This window comes from Protobothrops mucrosquamatus, unplaced genomic scaffold, assembly GCF_001527695.2.
Source record: "Protobothrops mucrosquamatus isolate PMUCROS unplaced genomic scaffold, P.Mucros_1.0 scaffold_309, whole genome shotgun sequence".
NCBI lineage: Eukaryota > Metazoa > Chordata > Lepidosauria > Squamata > Viperidae > Protobothrops > Protobothrops mucrosquamatus.
The window spans coordinates 549,576-568,662 of record NW_015386385.1 but is presented as its reverse complement, the minus strand read 5'-3'; the positions used below and the strand labels follow the sequence as shown (position 1 = coordinate 568,662).

The 19,087-nt window shown below is 39.3% G+C and overlaps 1 protein-coding gene across 1 annotated transcript in view; it reads right to left on the bottom strand.

Annotated features, from left to right (window-relative positions):
- The window catches only part of DNAH6 (dynein axonemal heavy chain 6), an 82,637-nt gene that overhangs the window by 22,880 nt on the left and 40,670 nt on the right, over positions 1 to 19,087 (bottom strand). The window contains exons 27-38 of the mRNA XM_015832151.1: positions 18,814 to 18,939; positions 18,578 to 18,733; positions 17,695 to 17,856; positions 15,670 to 15,807; positions 13,037 to 13,204; positions 10,708 to 10,856; positions 9,866 to 9,973; positions 8,331 to 8,886; positions 7,299 to 7,421; positions 6,537 to 6,719; positions 3,016 to 3,159; positions 573 to 794 (exon numbers count right to left, since the gene is read on the bottom strand). Coding sequence (XP_015687637.1) covers positions 573 to 794; positions 3,016 to 3,159; positions 6,537 to 6,719; positions 7,299 to 7,421; positions 8,331 to 8,886; positions 9,866 to 9,973; positions 10,708 to 10,856; positions 13,037 to 13,204; positions 15,670 to 15,807; positions 17,695 to 17,856; positions 18,578 to 18,733; positions 18,814 to 18,939 — 2,235 coding nt within the window. The remainder of the gene's footprint in view (positions 1 to 572; positions 795 to 3,015; positions 3,160 to 6,536; positions 6,720 to 7,298; positions 7,422 to 8,330; positions 8,887 to 9,865; positions 9,974 to 10,707; positions 10,857 to 13,036; positions 13,205 to 15,669; positions 15,808 to 17,694; positions 17,857 to 18,577; positions 18,734 to 18,813; positions 18,940 to 19,087) is intronic.

Sequence of the window (19,087 nt, the reverse complement as noted above, 5' to 3'; positions counted from 1 at the left end):
AGAGGCAACTTGGTGTTGCCTACCTGTGGATCCCTTGCTCCTGGCTGTTTTTGCCAAATTGACAAAAAAGGAGTTTTGTACGAATTTGCTGCAAGTTCCATTGCTTTGGGATGTTTGTGCAAAGTCATGGCACACATTCCAAGGGTGTGTGTGTGTGTGATTTTTGTGGCAACAGACAGGCTAATTGAAGAGATGGGGAGAAAAGGGTCGAGTCAGATCGGGACTGTGGTGTGAAAGACTACCGTCTTGATTAGAACTGGGAACAGGGCATACCTGGCACTCTTAACTGAAGAATGGTGATTAGGCCTGCAGTTGGGGAAAATGTTCAAGTCTTCTTCTCTACATATGATGCCTCATCTGGCTCACAGCCCTTGTGCTGTTATTTGTTAAATAAAGAATAATTACACAACACCCAAGTGTGTGGTGAGAATCATAATTAGGTTGGGCCTTAGTCAAAAAATGCCTTAATGAACAGTCCTTTAAATGTTTTTTTTAATAAGTCCTTTTGAATCCGTTGTTTTGTTTTGTTTTCAAAACCAAATAATTTCACTGTGTAATCACATAATTCTTACTTTGCCAACTCCAGTAATTCCTGTGAATAGCACGGAATGTTTGACAGCTAGTAATTTTTCCATTAGAAAGCCATAGCGTACAGTGTCCGTGGTAGGAACAAGCATTTCAAAAAATGGTACTGTCCTTTTGTATTTAAACGTTGGTATAATTCGTTCCCAAGGATCCAAGCGTTTTGTATCGTAATCAATGTAAACACTCCACAAATCGCCAGAAGTTGGGAGCTAGAAGGTGAAACAGCCATGTTAATGTTCTACCAAGGACTCAAGAGCAAAGAATATTTCTATTAATACAGACATAGGAGTTTGAACCATAAATTGCTCAGATTCTTTCATCCATAAACTAGCAGAAACTACTAATACATTCTCGGGTTTTTCTCTACAATAATGAAGGCAGAATTTTGTTCGTTATCCTCAGAATTTACCATTAAAAAAAAAAAATCTAAAGCAGGTATTACACTATGCATTTTGAATCGGCAAATAATCAAGGAAACCTTTATTTAGTTCACATGTTTGCCAGTTATTGTACATGAGGTTTACTTAAGTTTTAGACCACGGGTGTCAAACTCGCCACGTCACGTGATGTGTCGCGACGTATTGCGACTCTTTTTGCATTGCCGGCAATGGGGTGGGTGCGGCTTCGGTATGATGAAACTGGCCCACAGGCTAGCAGTTTGACACCCCTGTTTTAGACCAAGAATAAATCTTACAGAGAGTAAGAGCCAAGAGTGCTGTCTATGAGTCTTTCAGAAGATAGAAAATTACATCAATGATGCCATCAAGTGCTGTATTTTTATTTAGTGTGACAGACCTGGAGGATAAATACTGTAGAGTAAAATCACCTTGCTTTCCTCTTCCATACACCCCCACCCAGAAATCAGCAGCAAATGCTGACAGAGGTGGCAGGAAATGGGAAAGCTGCCTCTTTAACATCAGTGCCTGTCAGCAAACCTGAAAAAGAGCTGACAGGCACAGATTGGGTGGAGGTGGGGGTGTTTTCAGAAGATAAACGAGGAGAGAGAACCAACCTCCCTCTGCTGCTTCATGGAACAACCTCTGCACCATGCCTGTTTTTAAACTATTTTTAAACTAAGGTTTAGTCTACTCAACTTGGTGTTTTAAAAGTAGCTGAGCTAGGATTCTGAGCCACAGGTATGCTTGGAGACCTCATTATGAGGAACAGCCCAGTTTGAAAGATCGGAAATCTCTTATTGCCTAAATTATAATAGAGAACTGGGTCGAGAAACCAAAGGGGAAGAGAGATGCTTGCATTAGCCTAAAATAGCCAAGCAAGTGTCAAATTGTTCATTTGCATACAAGTTGTCTGGCTGCAACACTTGCTCGATAATTGGTGAAATGCACCAGCAATGGCATAATTGCTGCAGTTTGTTGTCTGTTTAAGAAAACCTTACTTCAGCACTAGAATACTTTATGATGGTTTCAGCTACCTCTGGTACAGTTAAGGAGGTGAAAGCAGATCTTGAGACACAGTAGAAAAAAAGAGACTGTCTGTACATGATTAGGTCCGTGTAGAGAAAAGTTCTAAGTCAATGATGGTGAACCCCCCTCCCACTCTGCCCCTGCTCTGCCCCCTGCCCTGCCCACCCACAGGGCCACCTACCGCCTCCACGGCCTGCCGCAGATCGCCCAGGCAGCCCTGCAGTGCCATGGTGGCCACACCCTTCGCCCACGCCCCGCAGCATCAACTGCACATGACGGGGCGCGAGGGCAGAATCTTGTCCCTGCTGCCTGGCTGTCATGTCCTTGGCTGCACTGCTCCGCGCAGACCGCACCCGGGGCAACTCTCCTCCAGGGGGGCTGCTGGTGAGGAGGGGGCTGTGGGGGGAGACGGGGCTGGGGCGATGGCACGTGTGCCCACAGAGAGGGCTCTGAGTGCTGCCTCTGGCATGCATGCCATAGGTTTGCCACCACTGTTCTAAGTAGTAATATGCGTTCCATCATTTTGGAGTGAAACATTCAATTTCCCTCCTGGCTATGCCAAAACACTTCTTGAAAATGCCATTCCAGGGATGGTCCCCAACCTTCAAAGCAGAAGCAATTCAGGGTGAGCCGGGCTCATCCAACCCTGAAACAGGTTAGAAAACTGGTCCAGAACATGTTAAACATTTCCAGTTCAGGGAATTTATTTCCAGAAACTGCTGGATCATCTCCAGTTCAAGAGGAGGTTTAGCAAGATCTACAGAGAAAGAGAACTTTCCCGAGTTCCAGAATGTTGTCTTCCCAAATCTGTGAATTTTGCACATTCCTGCCCTAATATTATTTTAACGGGATGTTTGTTTGGGGTATATCTGAATCCAGAAACACTTGTGAATATCTCTTTTTAGAGGTTGAAATAAAGGAAAAATCACTCTTGTTTTATTGCAACATGATAATGAAGAGCATTACCACAAAAGCCAAAGTATTATTCCCACAATATATTTCATACCTTGGCATCAGGATTATCTTCAAATTGCTGTCTTACAAATGTATCAAAAGCATCCCAACAGTTCTCCGTTATATTTCCACCCACAGACCACAAATAACAGAAGACAAATGTCTGGCACACAAGAGAATTTAACCGTGATTGTTCCTGTTTAGATAGGAAAAGATGATTAGGGCTAGGTGACTACAAAGGTGATTTTGACAGAAAATAATGCAAGAAAAATATCCTTGAAGAATATCAATTTTGCAAATTTAAATTTATCTTCCCTGGGAAATAGCAGGCTACTTTAAGGAATATATATTCCACATATTTTGAGAAAGAAAAATATTTGGTAGTGTAAAAACATATGTGCACATTATATTCATATTTTATAAGATTTAAGCATTATGCCCTTATGAACAAATATATTAGATTTTTAACACATAAATTCTCAATTAACTAATATTCACAATATTCAGAAGAAATATAATGCAAATATTTGTACAGTACACTCATCCTGAACAATTTGGAAAGCGTGATCATGGAACTTTTGATATTTTATTCCCAAATGCTGCCACTGGAGTTTTGAGTTTAGCCTGGACTAATATAGCTTCAAGCATCTGCAAATCTCCTCAGACTTCTGGATGCTTCAAGGGGCAAAACTGGTGCTAAACTCCATAAATAATAATTCAAAATGCAGGTAGTCTTCGTTTTACTACCTCAACTGGGACCAGCAATATAGTTAAGTGAAATATAATGTGACAATGCCTGACTGACAATATCAGTTCAGCTGCTAAAAGAATCACCCTAAATAGATAAGCACAAAGTCATATGACAGAAGTTTGCGACTTCCTGCTGGTTTTCCCATTGGCTTATCATGTCAGAAGCCAGCTGTGAAGATCGCAAGGGGTAATCATGTGACCATGGGGATGCCTGTCATAAGTTCAAATGATCAACAAACAGGACAGTCGTTAACCAAAGACTACTTGTATACCTAAATATTGGCCTGATTTTTCTCATTTTAGGGTAGTTATGAAATAACATGGATGCTTTAAGCTAGTGTAATAAATTTCACTCATTAACCCCCTCTTCCCCAAGCCAATCCAACTTAATCATAATATTACCAGCTTGTGGTTGACATATAGAATAGAAATAGGAACTATTGACCTGAGCTAAAGAAGTGTTGACTGCTTTCATTTCCATTCATTGATAACAGAAGAAATACACTTAAACAACCTAATTTTAGATTTGTTTCTATAACACTGTAGTGTTATAAAACACTGTAGTGAATCTTGAAAAGAGTGCTCATTAAACTCAAAAAAATCCACAGAAGGCATTTGGGTGTGGTGTCAAAAAGGGTGGAACCAATAGTTACAAGCTCACACTTAATCATAAACCATGGTGCATGTCTCAGAACAAACATATCTGAACAGTTGACATGAACATTCAATTAAAATGAGATGAACTGTTAAGGAAAAATGAGTTCTGAACATTCAACAGGATTAATCTATATATTCATAGGTTTCCAGTAAGTTTCTCCTAGAACAAAAATGTCAACGCATATTTGGAATCTCCTGCTTGGGATAGGGGTGGTCTTCATTTAATTACCATTCACTCATTGACTGTTCAAACTTACGAACATGCTGAACGAATGGTAATTGTAACTGATCTTTGGAGTTTTGGCTGTTGCTGGGGTCATTTGATCATAATCTGGGTACTTGGGATCCAGATTGCAATTATGAAATTGCAATGGGCTATAACTACGTGATCACAATTTCCAATGTTCTCTGCCAACTTCCCATAAGCAAAGTCAATGGGGCAGGAAATCGGATGTCGTGGTCACGTGAGATTCTTGCTTAATGTCCCCTGCAGTTCTCACTTAACCAGTATCAAAATCGAACATACTGAATGGGTCATATATATCTCTGCATTTTGTGTTTCATAGTACATTACCTATTATTATCATGAGCCAAAGTCATTCCACTACAAGTACAAGTGAATGCATTTTCATGAAGGTGAAGGATATATACATGTACATTTACATATACATGCCTTCAAATTGTTACATTCAGAACGTATTTCTATAGCTAACTAGCTATAGCTCTAAGCAACAAGTTAATATCACTACTACAATAGGTTTTCTCTACATAGTGCTTCAGGCAAAAACACCACTGCTATATAGAAAATACTGCTATTATAACTCTGAGATGATTTAGGAAAAAAACTATTCTTCCTCTGCTTGGCTTATATAGAGCAAACCAGCATGGAAATATTGCTAGACGTATATTAAACGGATGGCTGTGATACTCTGTATTTCTTTGAAACCAATAAGTGAAGCTATTTTTCCATGTACTGCTGCTCTCAGAAATCATTTAGAGAAGTCTGAAAGGAAATGTCTTTTAAGCAGTGGCATTCTAGCTGGAGAGAGAGGCTTATGAAGTTTGTTCCGCACCTAGTCTTAGAAAATGTACCACAATTAGATTCTAGCAGGTTTGATAAACAGTGCTAGATACTTTCAGTGTATGTTTTCCCCCTACCTTATGCTGTAAAGTGCAGCATAATGTGGCCAGATCATCTACTGACAGTAATCCCCAAAGTCCCGGTTGCCCTCATAACCACTGGACCACGTTTGTCATACGTGGGGAAAACACAGCAGTCTCAAGCAAGGAGTGCAGTGGTGTCGTGGGAAGGGGGGGGAACTCTCACAGACAGATACCGTGGAAGTCAGGCAGGTGAACAAAGGCTTTTGGTGGGTTACTGGAAGTCACAAGGGTCAGCAGAGGCCTTGGGAGAGCCGTTGGAGGCATTGGGAGGGTCGGCAGAGGTTTTTGGTGAGGGTGGTGCGGATGAGTATGTTCTGCAGACTACAGGTAGGCACATGCTATAGAGCAGGGGTCCCCAATCTTGGTCCGTGGACTGGCACCGGGCTGTGGCATGCCAGAAACCAGGCCACGCAAACAAGCCCCATTTGCGGGATACAGGTAGCGCGCAAAACCACGTCCCCTCCAGTCTGTGGAAAAACCTCTCTCCACAGAACCGATCCCTGGTGCCCAAAAGGTTGGGGGCTGCTGCTAAAGAGTGCAGGCAGATGGGGGAGGCAATGGAGTATGAGATCCTCCACTGTTTCTTCCACACGGGAAAAAAGGAGGCAGGAGCAATTTCTATGAGGAACTTGCAACTTTCCTTGCTGGCTTCCCCGCTGACTTTGTTGTCCCAACTGATTTTACTTGTCAGCAGCTGTGGCCAACTGCTACACTGTACTTGCAATCAGGGCCTCTGAATGCCCAGATTGTGATCATGTGCCCATGGGGGCGCTGCAATGGAGGGAACTTACAAATGAGGATTAATCAGAAGTCCATTTTTTTCAGTACTCCCGTAACTTTGAGCAGTTGCTGGATGAATGGATACAAGTGCTGGACTATGTGCAGAATAGAATAAGACTGGATTATATTAAAAAATTCCTCTACTTCTTTTAGACCTATCAGATCCCAACATGTAGGAAAAAGAAAGAGGAACTATACAAAGGGCAAAGCAAACAGACGTACCAAGTTCATACTGGGTCCTGCCTTTCCAAGAAGTAATGACTCCAGTAAACAGCAAAGAGCAACAACTTTACTGATGTCCACTTGTGATACGGCTTGGGAACACTTTTTGTGAACATATTTTAGACCGTCTTCAACATAACGCGAAAAGAGTTCAAACAAATATGTTCTTGTTTCTTCGTTGAGCTAAACAAAAATCAATATTGTCGTATAATTATTGTTTCCTCACCAACTCAGAAAAAATGTACATTTCATAAGAAGAAAGCATATATTAGTGTATATAGTATCGCACTCTAAAGTCTCCTGTGCTAATAGGTCTAGAGTCAAAATAGGACAAATGAGAAACAAAAGAAGGTATGCCCAGAGGGAAGATACCAACATTTATAGCCATTTTACAAAGCCATTTCAACAATGAAAAAGCAGATTATGGGAATTAAGAATCCCCTCCCTCCCTCCCTTCCTTATGCTGCCCATCCCAAGTTCTGGACACCTTACAACAATATAGATAAATTAAAAATAAATAGCACGGCCATCAAATATAACATGTTGATTGCCCAATGTAGCGTAACACCAAAGGCATGTTTGAAAAAAAGAAAAACATTCAATATCTGCTTGAATGCCAGAAGAAAAAAGGCCAAGGGTTCTTCTGGGACCAGTATATTACATAAATGTGGGGCCTATAATAAAGGTGGCCTCAGAGAATATTCAATCTTAACAAAAATGTGCAAAATGCTTAGTTATTATTGTGTACTAGATAAAACATACTTTTTCTTCAAGGCCTGCCATCCATGTTTTGACATAGGGCATCCACTTCAATTCATCTGGGTCAATGTATACCATTCCACATCGGCTTACTGTGGCAGGAGAAGCAACTCTCAAGTCTTCTACCTAAAATTCACAGACAGTGCACCTGTTTCTAGTTCAGCATATTCTTAGCAAAGAAAGCAATGCAGCTAAAGATGGGTCTTTGGTTCAGAAATAACATCTCTATTTCTTGGTTAACTGAGATTGTAATCCCAGACAGATATAAGCATTGTTGGATTTCACAGCAAAGAGGAAAGCTTCAGGATTTCACCCTGGGTCTCTGAAGAAGGACTTCCAAAACTTTCATATCCTACCTCAGAACTCTAATCATACAAGAGTAAAAAAAAAAAAAAAACCAGGAAGAGATCCAGGGTACAGTATTTCTCAAATACAGCAATAACATTAAGGGAATATTTATTCCAGCCTTGTAATTTTTATTTTAAAAAACCAAAATAAAAACTTTCCATTGTTTAGAATGGAAAGAAATTATTTCCCATCCTGGAAGATGAAGTTATTGATATTTCCTTCTGCCCTATCAGCTTGAGTCAACAGCACACACTGGTTTGCTTCTTCCAGCAACAGAGGCAACACATAAGACAATCATATTATGAAGTCATACATACAGTAATTTAAAAAACATCTTTAAATATAGGGCAGATGTAAAATTGTTGTTCAATTGCATAACAATGCAAGCAAGGTTTTAGGCTACACAACATTTACTGCCTCATATAGAAGAAATACAAGAAACAAAAACTTTGAAAACAGCAGTTCCCCCAGTGCTAAAATGTAAGAGATAAAGTTAGAGCTCATTTTTCTATTTTGAATAAGACATAGTTAATAGAGGCTTCCACATTTATCCAAATCAAATTAGTTTTGAAGATTTGAACAATGATGCTGTTCTTGAGAAAAACAACTGAAACAAACCCAGTGAAATCCAGTGATACTCTGAATATAGCATTAAGAAAATCCATTAAAACTAAGAATGTAAATTACCTCAAACATCATATGGATGGATGGTGTCAGTTTGATTCTTTCACTGTTAGCCAAACAAAGCATCTTGTTGTCATCTAGAACTGTGTTCAGATTTTCGATCCATAGTGCATCCACAGGTCCATCACTGATGATCCATTTATGATCTTCAGAGGTGTCCACTACAGCAGCTCGCACACTAAGTGCCATTAAGCCATCTTTCCATTCCAGGGTTAAATTGTTAACTTCACCATATAGCTCACCCATAGTTATTGATTTAGGATTCAGAACATATGTTTTAACTGGCTGGAAAAAGTGATATTCCTCACCTGCTTTATATAAAGTTCCAAGTGTATCTGCTAAAATTTGATACACTGTAGTTTTTCCACCTCCTGTTGGTCCAACAAGCATGACCCCATGCCTTACCAGCATAGTTTCGTACAGCTGTATCACTTTACGAATCATGGTATCTTCGGTCTGCAATCCTTTGGAAAGAATGGTATCTACTATTGTCGACTGCAGCACTCCATAATTATGTTCTGGGATTATGACTCCAGGAAAAAGGTCAGATATAATTCCACTAAAAGAAATGAAGCACAAGAGATTGGCTCGTTTATTTACTTTACTGGTACCCCATCACCACCCATGCAAAATGTAAGCTATCAAAGAGAACATTTTACATTTCAATAAATAAGGGGAGGATTTGCATTCTGTTGTTAATTCCTCTAATTCTCATTTTCTTTTACCCCATCTCTCAACTGAAATGCTGACAGACATGGTTGGGTAAAAACCAAACTGGGAATGGTGGTTCTCTATTCCTCAACTATGGCCAGAGTACAAAAATGGGCATAACAAGGTAGTTGTAAATATTCACTAGGTAAAATAAAACGCCCAGATTCAAAACTTTTAAGTTCAAAATTGCCTTGTCCTTGCCACTTCCGTGTATTAAATTGAAGCAGTCAGGGAAACAATATCAGAGAAGATAGCTAGAAATGAAAAATATTCATAATGAAATCTGGATTTTCAGTTTACAGGAACTCACTCATCCAATATTGTCCTCAGAAGTATGTATGTATGTATGTATGTATGTATGTATGTATGTATGTATGTATGTATGTATGTATGTATGTATGTATTAAATTTGTTTGCCGCCCATCTCACCATGCGTGACTTATACTGCAGAGTATAACAGGATTCTGTAGCTAAGCAAATCTTTATCTGCTTAGTGGACATATTTGTTTGGAATCAACAGAAACAAAGGCAGTCTTATTATGGTTATCCAGCTTCAACCTCTTGGCTGGATTATTACAGTCAGTCATTATGGGATTGCCTTGGAAACAACAATAGACTAACCAATTGCAATCATACAGAATAGACCTTCAGATTGTTAATTCAGACTGAAGAATGGAATCAAATCTTTAGCATACTTATTGATTCACAATCCGTTTCTGGGTCTGGTTTCAAGTGCTTAAGAGTTTAAGGAAACCATCTGTTTTCATTTTTATTTCATTGTGGATCTTATAATGAAATAAAAAAGTAATAATTAATTTTAAAAGTACCTGAACAAAAGAGCATCATCTGCAAGAAATTTTGGGAGATTCGAATCTCGTAATGCTCTTATTAAAACAACATCTTCATTCAGGTTTGGATGCTCTCTCTTTAGTGATCTAAATTTACAGAAAACAGTATTTTAAGTTTATATTAACATTAGTATGTCAGTTACTTTAGACATATATGGAAATTGGAAGTTTATAAAGGTCTTCTCTAATAACTACAAAATTCTTAATTTATAGTTATCAGTTAAATATTGTGACTGGATCAGTAAAACAGGTTTTATTATATACCAATGTTCTTTCTAGTTGTTAGGTGCTTTATACATTTTGTTTCACAATCATATACAGATTGTTAAAATAGATGAATTAAACCCTCATAAAACCCCACAAACAATGGATTATTCTGCTTATTATATAGCAAGTTGTACATACCTGTCATTAATCATGTCAATATAAAAATATACACTTTAGTGGCATTCATCAAAAGCTTTATTGCCCAGAAGTTACACATAACCAGAAATAATTTTATTTTCTATAAGTCCACTGTATAAAGCTTTTTCTTAACAATACGTGAATGTATCAGCCTCTATATAAAATTGTACTTCACAGAACATGAAAGCCAGTTTGGTCTACTGGTTAAGGCATCAGGCTAGAAAGTGGAGACCATGAGTTCAATCCCACCTTAACCATGAAAGCCATTTGGGTGACTTTAGATCAGTCACCCTTTCTGTCAACCCAACTCATCTCAAAGGATTGTTGTGGGAAAAATAGGAGGAAGGTATGTTTGCTGCTTTGAGTTATTTGTAAAAATAATAAAGGTGGGAAACAAACAAACAAAAATATTTTACCCTGCCATGACCAACACAGATTTGACAGCTCTCATTCCAAAATCATAATGGTCTTGTTGGGAAAGCTGTTCACTACAGAGTTTATACATCTGGGTCATCTTCCTTGCAAGTATTTTACTTGATTCAAATCCCTCAGAATACAGAATAACCTGAAATATAAAACACATTCTTACAAAAATCAAAAATCTCAAGCATAACTAGATAACTAAAGAACCACTTTGGTCTGCTGGTTAAGATGCTGGCCTAAAAACCAGGAGGGTGTGAGTTGTAATCCTGCCCTGGGCCTGAAAGTCAGCTGGGTGACTTTGAGCCAGTCACTCTCTCTAAGCCCAACTCACCTTACAAGGTTATTGTTGTGGAGAAAAGAGAAGGAGGAAGGAATGTTAGGTATGTTCACTGTCTTGAGCTGTTAATAAAAGAAACTAAAAAGGCAGGATAACTTGATTTCCTTATTGATAGGCCCCGGGTTGTGCGAGTTGGAAAGAAAGTTTCCAACTCCATCTCCTTGAGTACGGATTCCCCACAGGGCTGTGTCCTAAGTCCGCTACTGTTCACCTTGATGACCCACAACTGCTGTGCCAAATCTGCTACAAATCATATTGTGAAGTATGCAGACGACACGGCAGTGGTGGGTCTTAGACGGGGACGACAATGAAGATGCTTAGAGGGAAGCGGTGAAGGTTCTGGTGGACTGGTGCAATAAAAGTAACCTGGTTAATAAAACAAAGGAGATCACTGTAGATTTTAGAAAGAGCCGGCATAGTCATACTCCACTCAGTATCAAGGATGCAGACATAGAGGTGGTCAACGGTATTAAGTATCTGGGGGTGCAGATAACTAACAATCTGGTCTCTCCATACGTCATCCTTAGTGAAGTGTGCAAACCAACGTCTACATTTCCTGCGTCGGATGAAGAGAGCACATCTTTCTCCTTCTGTCCTGGCCACTTTTTTTTACAGAGGCACAATTGAGAGCATTTTAACACACTGCATCACTGTCTGGTTTGGTGGCAGCAGTGCCTCAGATAGAAAGTCCATACAGAGATTGGGTAAGGACAGCCGAGAAGATCATAGGAAGCTCGCTTCCTGGTATTCAGGATGCTGCTTATAAGCGCTAGGTGATTAGAGCTCAAAGCATTGTTAGAGACTCCACACATCCACTTTGCGGTCTGTTTCTGTTGCTCCCCTCTGGGAGGAGATTTCAAAGTATTTCAAGCAGGACTACCCAATTCTGTAATACAAGGGCAATTCAGAAGTAAATCTGTTTGGTTATCAATGACAAACACTTGCAGATATAGAACTTTTATTATATACATTAGAAAACTACGTTACATTACTTTTTGACATAATCGCCATTCAAATTGAGGCACTTCTCATAACGTCTTACAAGGTTTGAAATTCCTTAGTAGTAGTTGCTTGGCGCCAAATCTGGGCTATGGGGGGGTGATCAAAAACATCCCAACGGAACTGCTTCAAAAGTTCTTGGGTGCATCTAGCAGTGTGCGGGCGAGCATTATCATGAACCAACACTACACCGGAAGTGGTGCCATAGAAAATCTCGCCAAATGTGAAGATGCCAAAGGAGTACTGCTAGTGAAGTTCATGGAGCATGGTTCAACCATCAATTCAGAAGTCTACTGTGAAACGTTACGAAAACTCAGACTAGCCATCCATAACAAGTGTCAGGGCACGCTGACTTCCGGTGTGGTGTTGGTTCACAACAATGCTCGCCCGCACTTCCCAGTATCCATTCTTTGGGCAACTCAAAGTCAGTGAGTAGAAAAAAGGTAAAATAAATTATTAAATTTATAATTAAAATCTAAACTTCAAATCCCCTACTTGTGCTCTGGTCGTCTTGTTCAGTACAATTAGTAAATCTATTAAGTAATTAAATTGTTAAGAACAGATACTACACTTGATTTTAACCAAAAGGCTAATATTAGCCTGATTAACAAAGTATATGCGAAATACCTTTAATTAATCAAACCTTTTAAATGGTTTTAATAGTAATAATAGTTTTAATTAATTATTAAAACTATTAGGTTGAATCCAAAGCGAGGGATTCAGATGGGAATTGTTTGACCTTGGACCCGCTGTCTAGTACCATTTAGCCAAAAAATACTCACTGCCTAAAGGACCCCTTTTCAGAACCTTCGTGGATTGGAAATCACGTTTTTAACTGCTTCTAAGCGGGAGGTGTGGAAAACACATTGATCTGGTTTAGATAGGTTGGCTGGGCTGTAGAAAATACGTAAGCAATCGAATGATGGACCTGCTCTATTGTTGTTAATTGCTGCCACTGGCCCTAACAATAGGTATTGAAAAAGTACCTCTGCAATCAAAGCATAGTTTGGAACCATCATAGAAAATGGCCTGAAGAGTGCTTTTAGATTGTCAGGTAATTCTGTTCGTCCAGCATAGCCAGGATTCATAGTAATGAAAGCCGCACAAGTCATAATTAATTTGATTTCGCGTCCTTCAAACATAAACCGAGTGACCTTTGGTAAAAGAAAGGGGGGAAAAAAGAAAGCCATTACATTTATATTTACATCCAAATTATATTTTTCTTTATTTTAGTCATAGATCAGAACCTTCATGAATACAGCATAATTATACATAAAACATATGATATTAATTTATATAAAACATAAAACCATAATATAAGCTTATTATAAAAACAAAACAATGTATCTCAAAATTGCTGAACCCAAAGTTTAATGGCTCAGCATTATTTATTTCCATTATATACATATTCCAATGCCTGTGCTGAAAAATAAAAACAAAGGAATTAATGTTTCAAAGTCACTCAATTCAGATAAGAACAGCTAATATCCCCTATATTTTCTATAAATCATCACAGAGTGTAACTCACTGCATCTGTTACGTATAGGAAGTGTTGAGTTATAAAGATATTTAGTTGGTTTAAGCAAGTAATAACTTGGAACGAAAGACACATTTCTTTGATGTTCTATCTCATTAACTCGTTTTAACACTTGGCTTGGCATGCCTAAGCCCGAAAGCCAAGAGAAATTGTGGTGAAAAGCTACATGAATTGAGTTCAGCTACAGTGATAGCACCATACAGAATGGTGGGCATCATTCAATATGAAAGGCCAAACCTAAAAGGCACTAGGTTTAATTCTAACTAAAAATTAAACATGGTAGCCCACATTTTTGCCTTGATTTTCAACAGAACAGTCTCAAGTCTTAACAGTGCATTTGGGGCTTGGAGAGTAGATTTTCAAAATGTGGATTAGATCTCATCTAGAAATAGAAAATAGACTGGATTCTGTAAAATAAGTGACAAGAGTATTTGCTTCAAAAAACCCTGAAAGCACAAATGTATTCTCGGTACCTCTAGTTTGATAAAAACTCAATATAGCAGCAGATCTCTCCTAAGTATTTTGAGATATTACATGTTGTGTTCTTGTGGGACATCAGAATAATGAAAAAAACAATGTCAAGTAACTGAATCCTTGGTCTTGCTCAATATCTCGTTATTATTTGCTTAGCATATGGCACTGGTACACTGAAAGCCAGAAAGTCTACAATGTTATTACAGATTAGTTTGGCTACCTAAGAATACTAGTTCATTTTTTTCCATGCTTGTGCACTATCCAGGAAACACTGCAGGAGACAAACTAGCTCCACACATAGAGTGGCTAACAATGTTCTATGGCAGGGCTTTCAACCTTGTCACCCATTGTGCCACTTTTAGGATATGGCAACATCCGAGTACCACCAGTCGCCTAGCAAGGTGTCAAAAACTTGACCAAAAAAAAAAAAAGGAAAAAAGTGATGAAGTACAGGTAGTTCTTGACTTACAACAGTTCGCTTAGTGACTGTTCGAAGTTACAATGGCACTGAAAAAGTGCCCCCCAAGCCACAGCCGAGCAAGACACCTGCCTGCCCGCCCTGTGGCGCTCTTCCTCCTGTCTGAGGTTTTCATTGTTGTGAGCATTTCTGTGGAGGATTGGCAGCAGGAGATGCTGCAACATTCCAGCTGATTGGTGCTTCTTCAGGGCTCAGCAGAAGCACCAGGATCAGCACCGAGCTCCAGCTGGAGCCTGGCGCTGATCCTGGCGCTTCCACTGAGCCCTGACAGCCCCGAAGCGCCGATCAGCTGGAAAGCCGCGCTGATCCTGGCGCTTCCGCTGAGCCCTGACAGCCATGCAGCTCCAGCCATGCAGCTCCAGCTAAGGCTTGTGCGGTGCTGTCACCGGTTCAGCTCATTCCCCTCCCCCGCTACTTTTCTAGGATGGTCGCGTACCACCTGCCAGGTGCCAATGTACCACAGGTGGTACCCATACCACTGGTTGAAAAGCCCTGTTCTATGGGAGTATCAGCATCATCCGGGGTTTTTCTCTACCGATTTCGTCTCGTATTCAGACAGGTCCAGCGCTATTAGCTTTCCACTAGGGTGGTACCTATTTATCTATTTGCAGTTTCGCATGCTTTCGAACTGCTAAGTTGGCAGAAGCTGAGGTGAGTGATGGGAACTCACTCCCTCACTTGGTGCAAGGGCTTGAGCTGCTGGAATACAGAGAGCTGACCTTTTCCGGCCAGCAAATCCAGAGTCTTTAAGCTGCTGAGCCACCATGCTTCTTCTCCCTTGTTTACAAATCAGCAATGACTTTTTAGGGTTTTTTGCAAAAGCTGGAATGTTTGATGTTTATCTTATTAGTGCTCCACTGAAAATGGCAATGCCCTCCTCAAACAACTTTATGTCCTGGATCAAATAATAACAATGTCTGCATAGGGCAGGACTACTAATCATTCGTCAGCATCCTTTGAAGAATGAAAATCATGTCCTATTAATGAATGTATATAAAAATTGAAGAGGAGTGGGGTAGAAATGCTTCCCTGTTTCACTCCTCTTGATACAGAGAACCAAAAGATGCTAATTAATACATCTACCTATTACATTTTTTAAAAAAAAAAACATGAAACATAGCATCTGCTACCTTTGCTGCTTTAGCATTCCTTATTGTAATCAGTTGTTGGGCAATAACAGACAGAACTTCAATATCAATTCGATTGAATTCATCAAAGCAGCACCAGGCTCCAGACTGTGCCAAACCACTGAAGAAGCGCCCCATCATCTGAAACAATAGGCATACACTGTTATGTTGTCTTAAATGTTTATCCTCGGATCAGTTGTAGTTTCAAGTATCAACTCCTACAGTGCGTAATGAGAGGGAAGCGTACATCCAAGTTTCATGAGGTCTGTGTTAAATCTCTGCATCACTTCATCAAAATAACAGAAGCCTATTTCAACTTTACTCTGACTTGTTTGAATGTTTGATACCAACTGGCTCATTAACCCAAAGTAAATTGTTGTTGTTAGTTGCAAAGTCATGTCCGACCCATTGCAACCCCATGGACAATGTTCCTCCAGGCCTTCCTGTCCTCTACCATCTTCTGGAGTCTATTTAAGCTCATGCCTACTGCTTCGGTGACTCCATCCAGCCACCTCATTCTGTGTCATCCCCTTCTTCTATTGCCCTCAATCTTTCCCAGCATTAGGCTCTTCTCCAGTGAGTCCTTCCTTCTCATTAGGTGGCCAAAGTATTTGAGTTTCATCTTTAGGATCTGGCCTTCTAAAGAGCAGTCAGGGCTGATCTCCTTTAGGACTGACCAGTTTGATCGCCTTGCAGTCCAGGGGACTTGCTGGAGTCTTCTCCAGTACCATAGTTCAAAGGCTTCAATTCTTTGGCGCTCAGCCTTTCTTATGGTCCAACTTTCACGACCATACATTGCAACTGGGAAAACCATGGCCTTGACTATACGTACTTTTATTGGCAGGGTGATATCTCTGCTTTTTAGTATGCTGTCTAGATTTGCCATAGCTTTCCTCCCCAGTAGGAAATTAGGTTTATTTAAAATGCAAACCATAGTTTGAAGCTGATTTATGAACAATTTTGTGTGCTGCTATTAGACATTACATCTAAACTTGGTATTCTGATTTAATGGATATGGTTACATTGCTTTATCCCATCTTCAAAGAGAAATATGAAGGTGAGACTCAAAACTGAAACTTAGTCCAAAGAACTAAGAGGCAGGTGTGGATGCTTTCATGGTTCTTTCCATCTTTTTTTAATGCAACAAACTTCGTTCCCCACCATGCTTCAGCACTCCTTTACAGCACTCTACAGCAACCATGCCAGGCTGTTTATATCTGACTGTGGATGATTTCATTCATAAATATTTATATGTAGATGTTAAAAGCATAGTTACTCTTAGAATCTATACCAACAGTTCAATAGATGCAATTACTGAGTGACCTAATAGACGTTGCTGTCATTTTTCACTCACTTTATGCTAAAATTTGTTTACCCCTTTGGGGACTAGGTTAAACTTTTGTACTGATTGCTAACCAGTGCTAAGAAAAAAAAAGCAAAACAACAAAACAATTCCAAGAGTGACTGATGCCCCCTAAGGACTCTCTCTAATTTGCATTTATTCTTCATCCTTCCAATGATAAAAGAATTAGTAACACTTACAGGTTCTGAACAATGCAGAAAACATGTATGTAAATCAAACAATTATGTATTTGAATATTTAAGGAGCAGATTTAATAAACCAAGATTAGGCATCACATCTAAACAAAGCTACTGACCTTGCTATGACCATTATGAAAGGGACTGAACAGACAGACGGATAGAATAACCCAATTTGCTGTAATTAATTCTGTTAGAAGAATCATTAGCTTGAGAAATACTTTCTTTACCATCCTATCTTACCAAGGGCCATTAATGTTTAATTGTCCATAAAATTATTGTTTTTTTTTCTTTTACGTAGTTTCAAACTTGCTCTTTTATTCAATTCTCTCATTCTATTCTAGCTAAGGTGTCCAAAGATCAATCAGTTAAGCACTGGATGAAAATGACTGGCTCATCTTTGATATTATTATTTTAGAGAAACTATTACTATGCTTTACTACAAAAAAAACAACTCTCCCATTTTGTTAGCCTGCTTGAATGCCACACCTTGTAATCCAAGCCATCTGAACAGTTGAACACCACACATTGGATGGCAAGTGCTTTTGCAAGATCTTTTGTAGTCTCTGTTTTTCCAGTACCAGCAGGTCCAGCTGGGGCACCCCCGAGGTCAAGTTGCAGGGCTCCCATCAGGCAAAGATAGCAACGATCCTAATGAGAGTTAACGTATATTCAACTGCATATGCACGATATTGTAAGGAAATCTGAACATGACATAACTACAGCTGCACAATTAGGCTGCAACATCAAATCGTACAATAATTATATGGAATGTCAATGGATCTCTGACTTAATTTTGGACTCTTGAGACAAAGAAAAAGCAATTGGTTTCTTAATAAGCTTCTTCTTGACTTCTAAATGTAATCCTGAGGCTATGTAGGCTAGAGGCTTTTTAACTAGAATTGAAATCAGGGCATGACAATTAATTTTATTTTTCACCTTACCCTTAAACTAGTCTCATGGGGCTACCACAATCAATCTTATGGGACCCGTATTGTATTTATTTTTTTCTGTTCCTTCATCAATGTCTCTATTTGCTTTTTCTTTCCGGGTGGGTATTTTTGGTGGGGATAGGGGGTAAGAAGTTCTATTACAAAGGTACTTTCAACTGCATCATCTACCTTGTGAGAAGAGAAAGTTTAGCCCCAAAGCTCCATGGTGATCATCACTATCTCTAAATGTCATCAACCTTCACTCTACCACTTTTAGCCTCCCGCTGTTAACTTGTCATTGCTCTGCTGTATTTCCTATTTTCTCTGCTTTTTTTCATTTCCCAAACCTCTCTTCCCATAGTCTCTTTCCACTGAAATAATTTACACATCTGCAAGAGATCATTTCTCTTGCAGGCAAGAAAATAACGGCAACACATTACCGTGAGTGGCGTTATCACTAATCTTGGACATGCACCCAAGTATTCATAGGCATAGGTATATTGAGATAAAGCCATCCTTGCCACGCAGTTATCTAAATCGAGGTCCCAATAGTAGCGCAGTTGTCTTTGCCAGTCAAAATTGTCCACAGAATCCACCTTGCCAAATAGAAAATGTTTATTATTATTATTTTTTAAATGGTAAATCTACAAATATTATTTAAACAAAATCAATGTACCTGTTGTTGTACAAGTTCTGTAACAATGTCTCTTGCATGTACGTCAATAGTAATGAGTGCGGTTATGATATTTCTGTGAATTTTGGGAAGGTTGCCGCGGACTAGTGAAGCCAATGAGTTTAGTCTCTGTGAAATGAAACAAAACAAAATCTTTACTTAACATAATGCCTTATACTGAAAGGACAGGGATAGGTTAAATTGAAAAAAAATGATACTGAATCCAAAGAGATCATAGGAACTTTCTTGAACAGTTTCATCAGCAATGAAGATCATT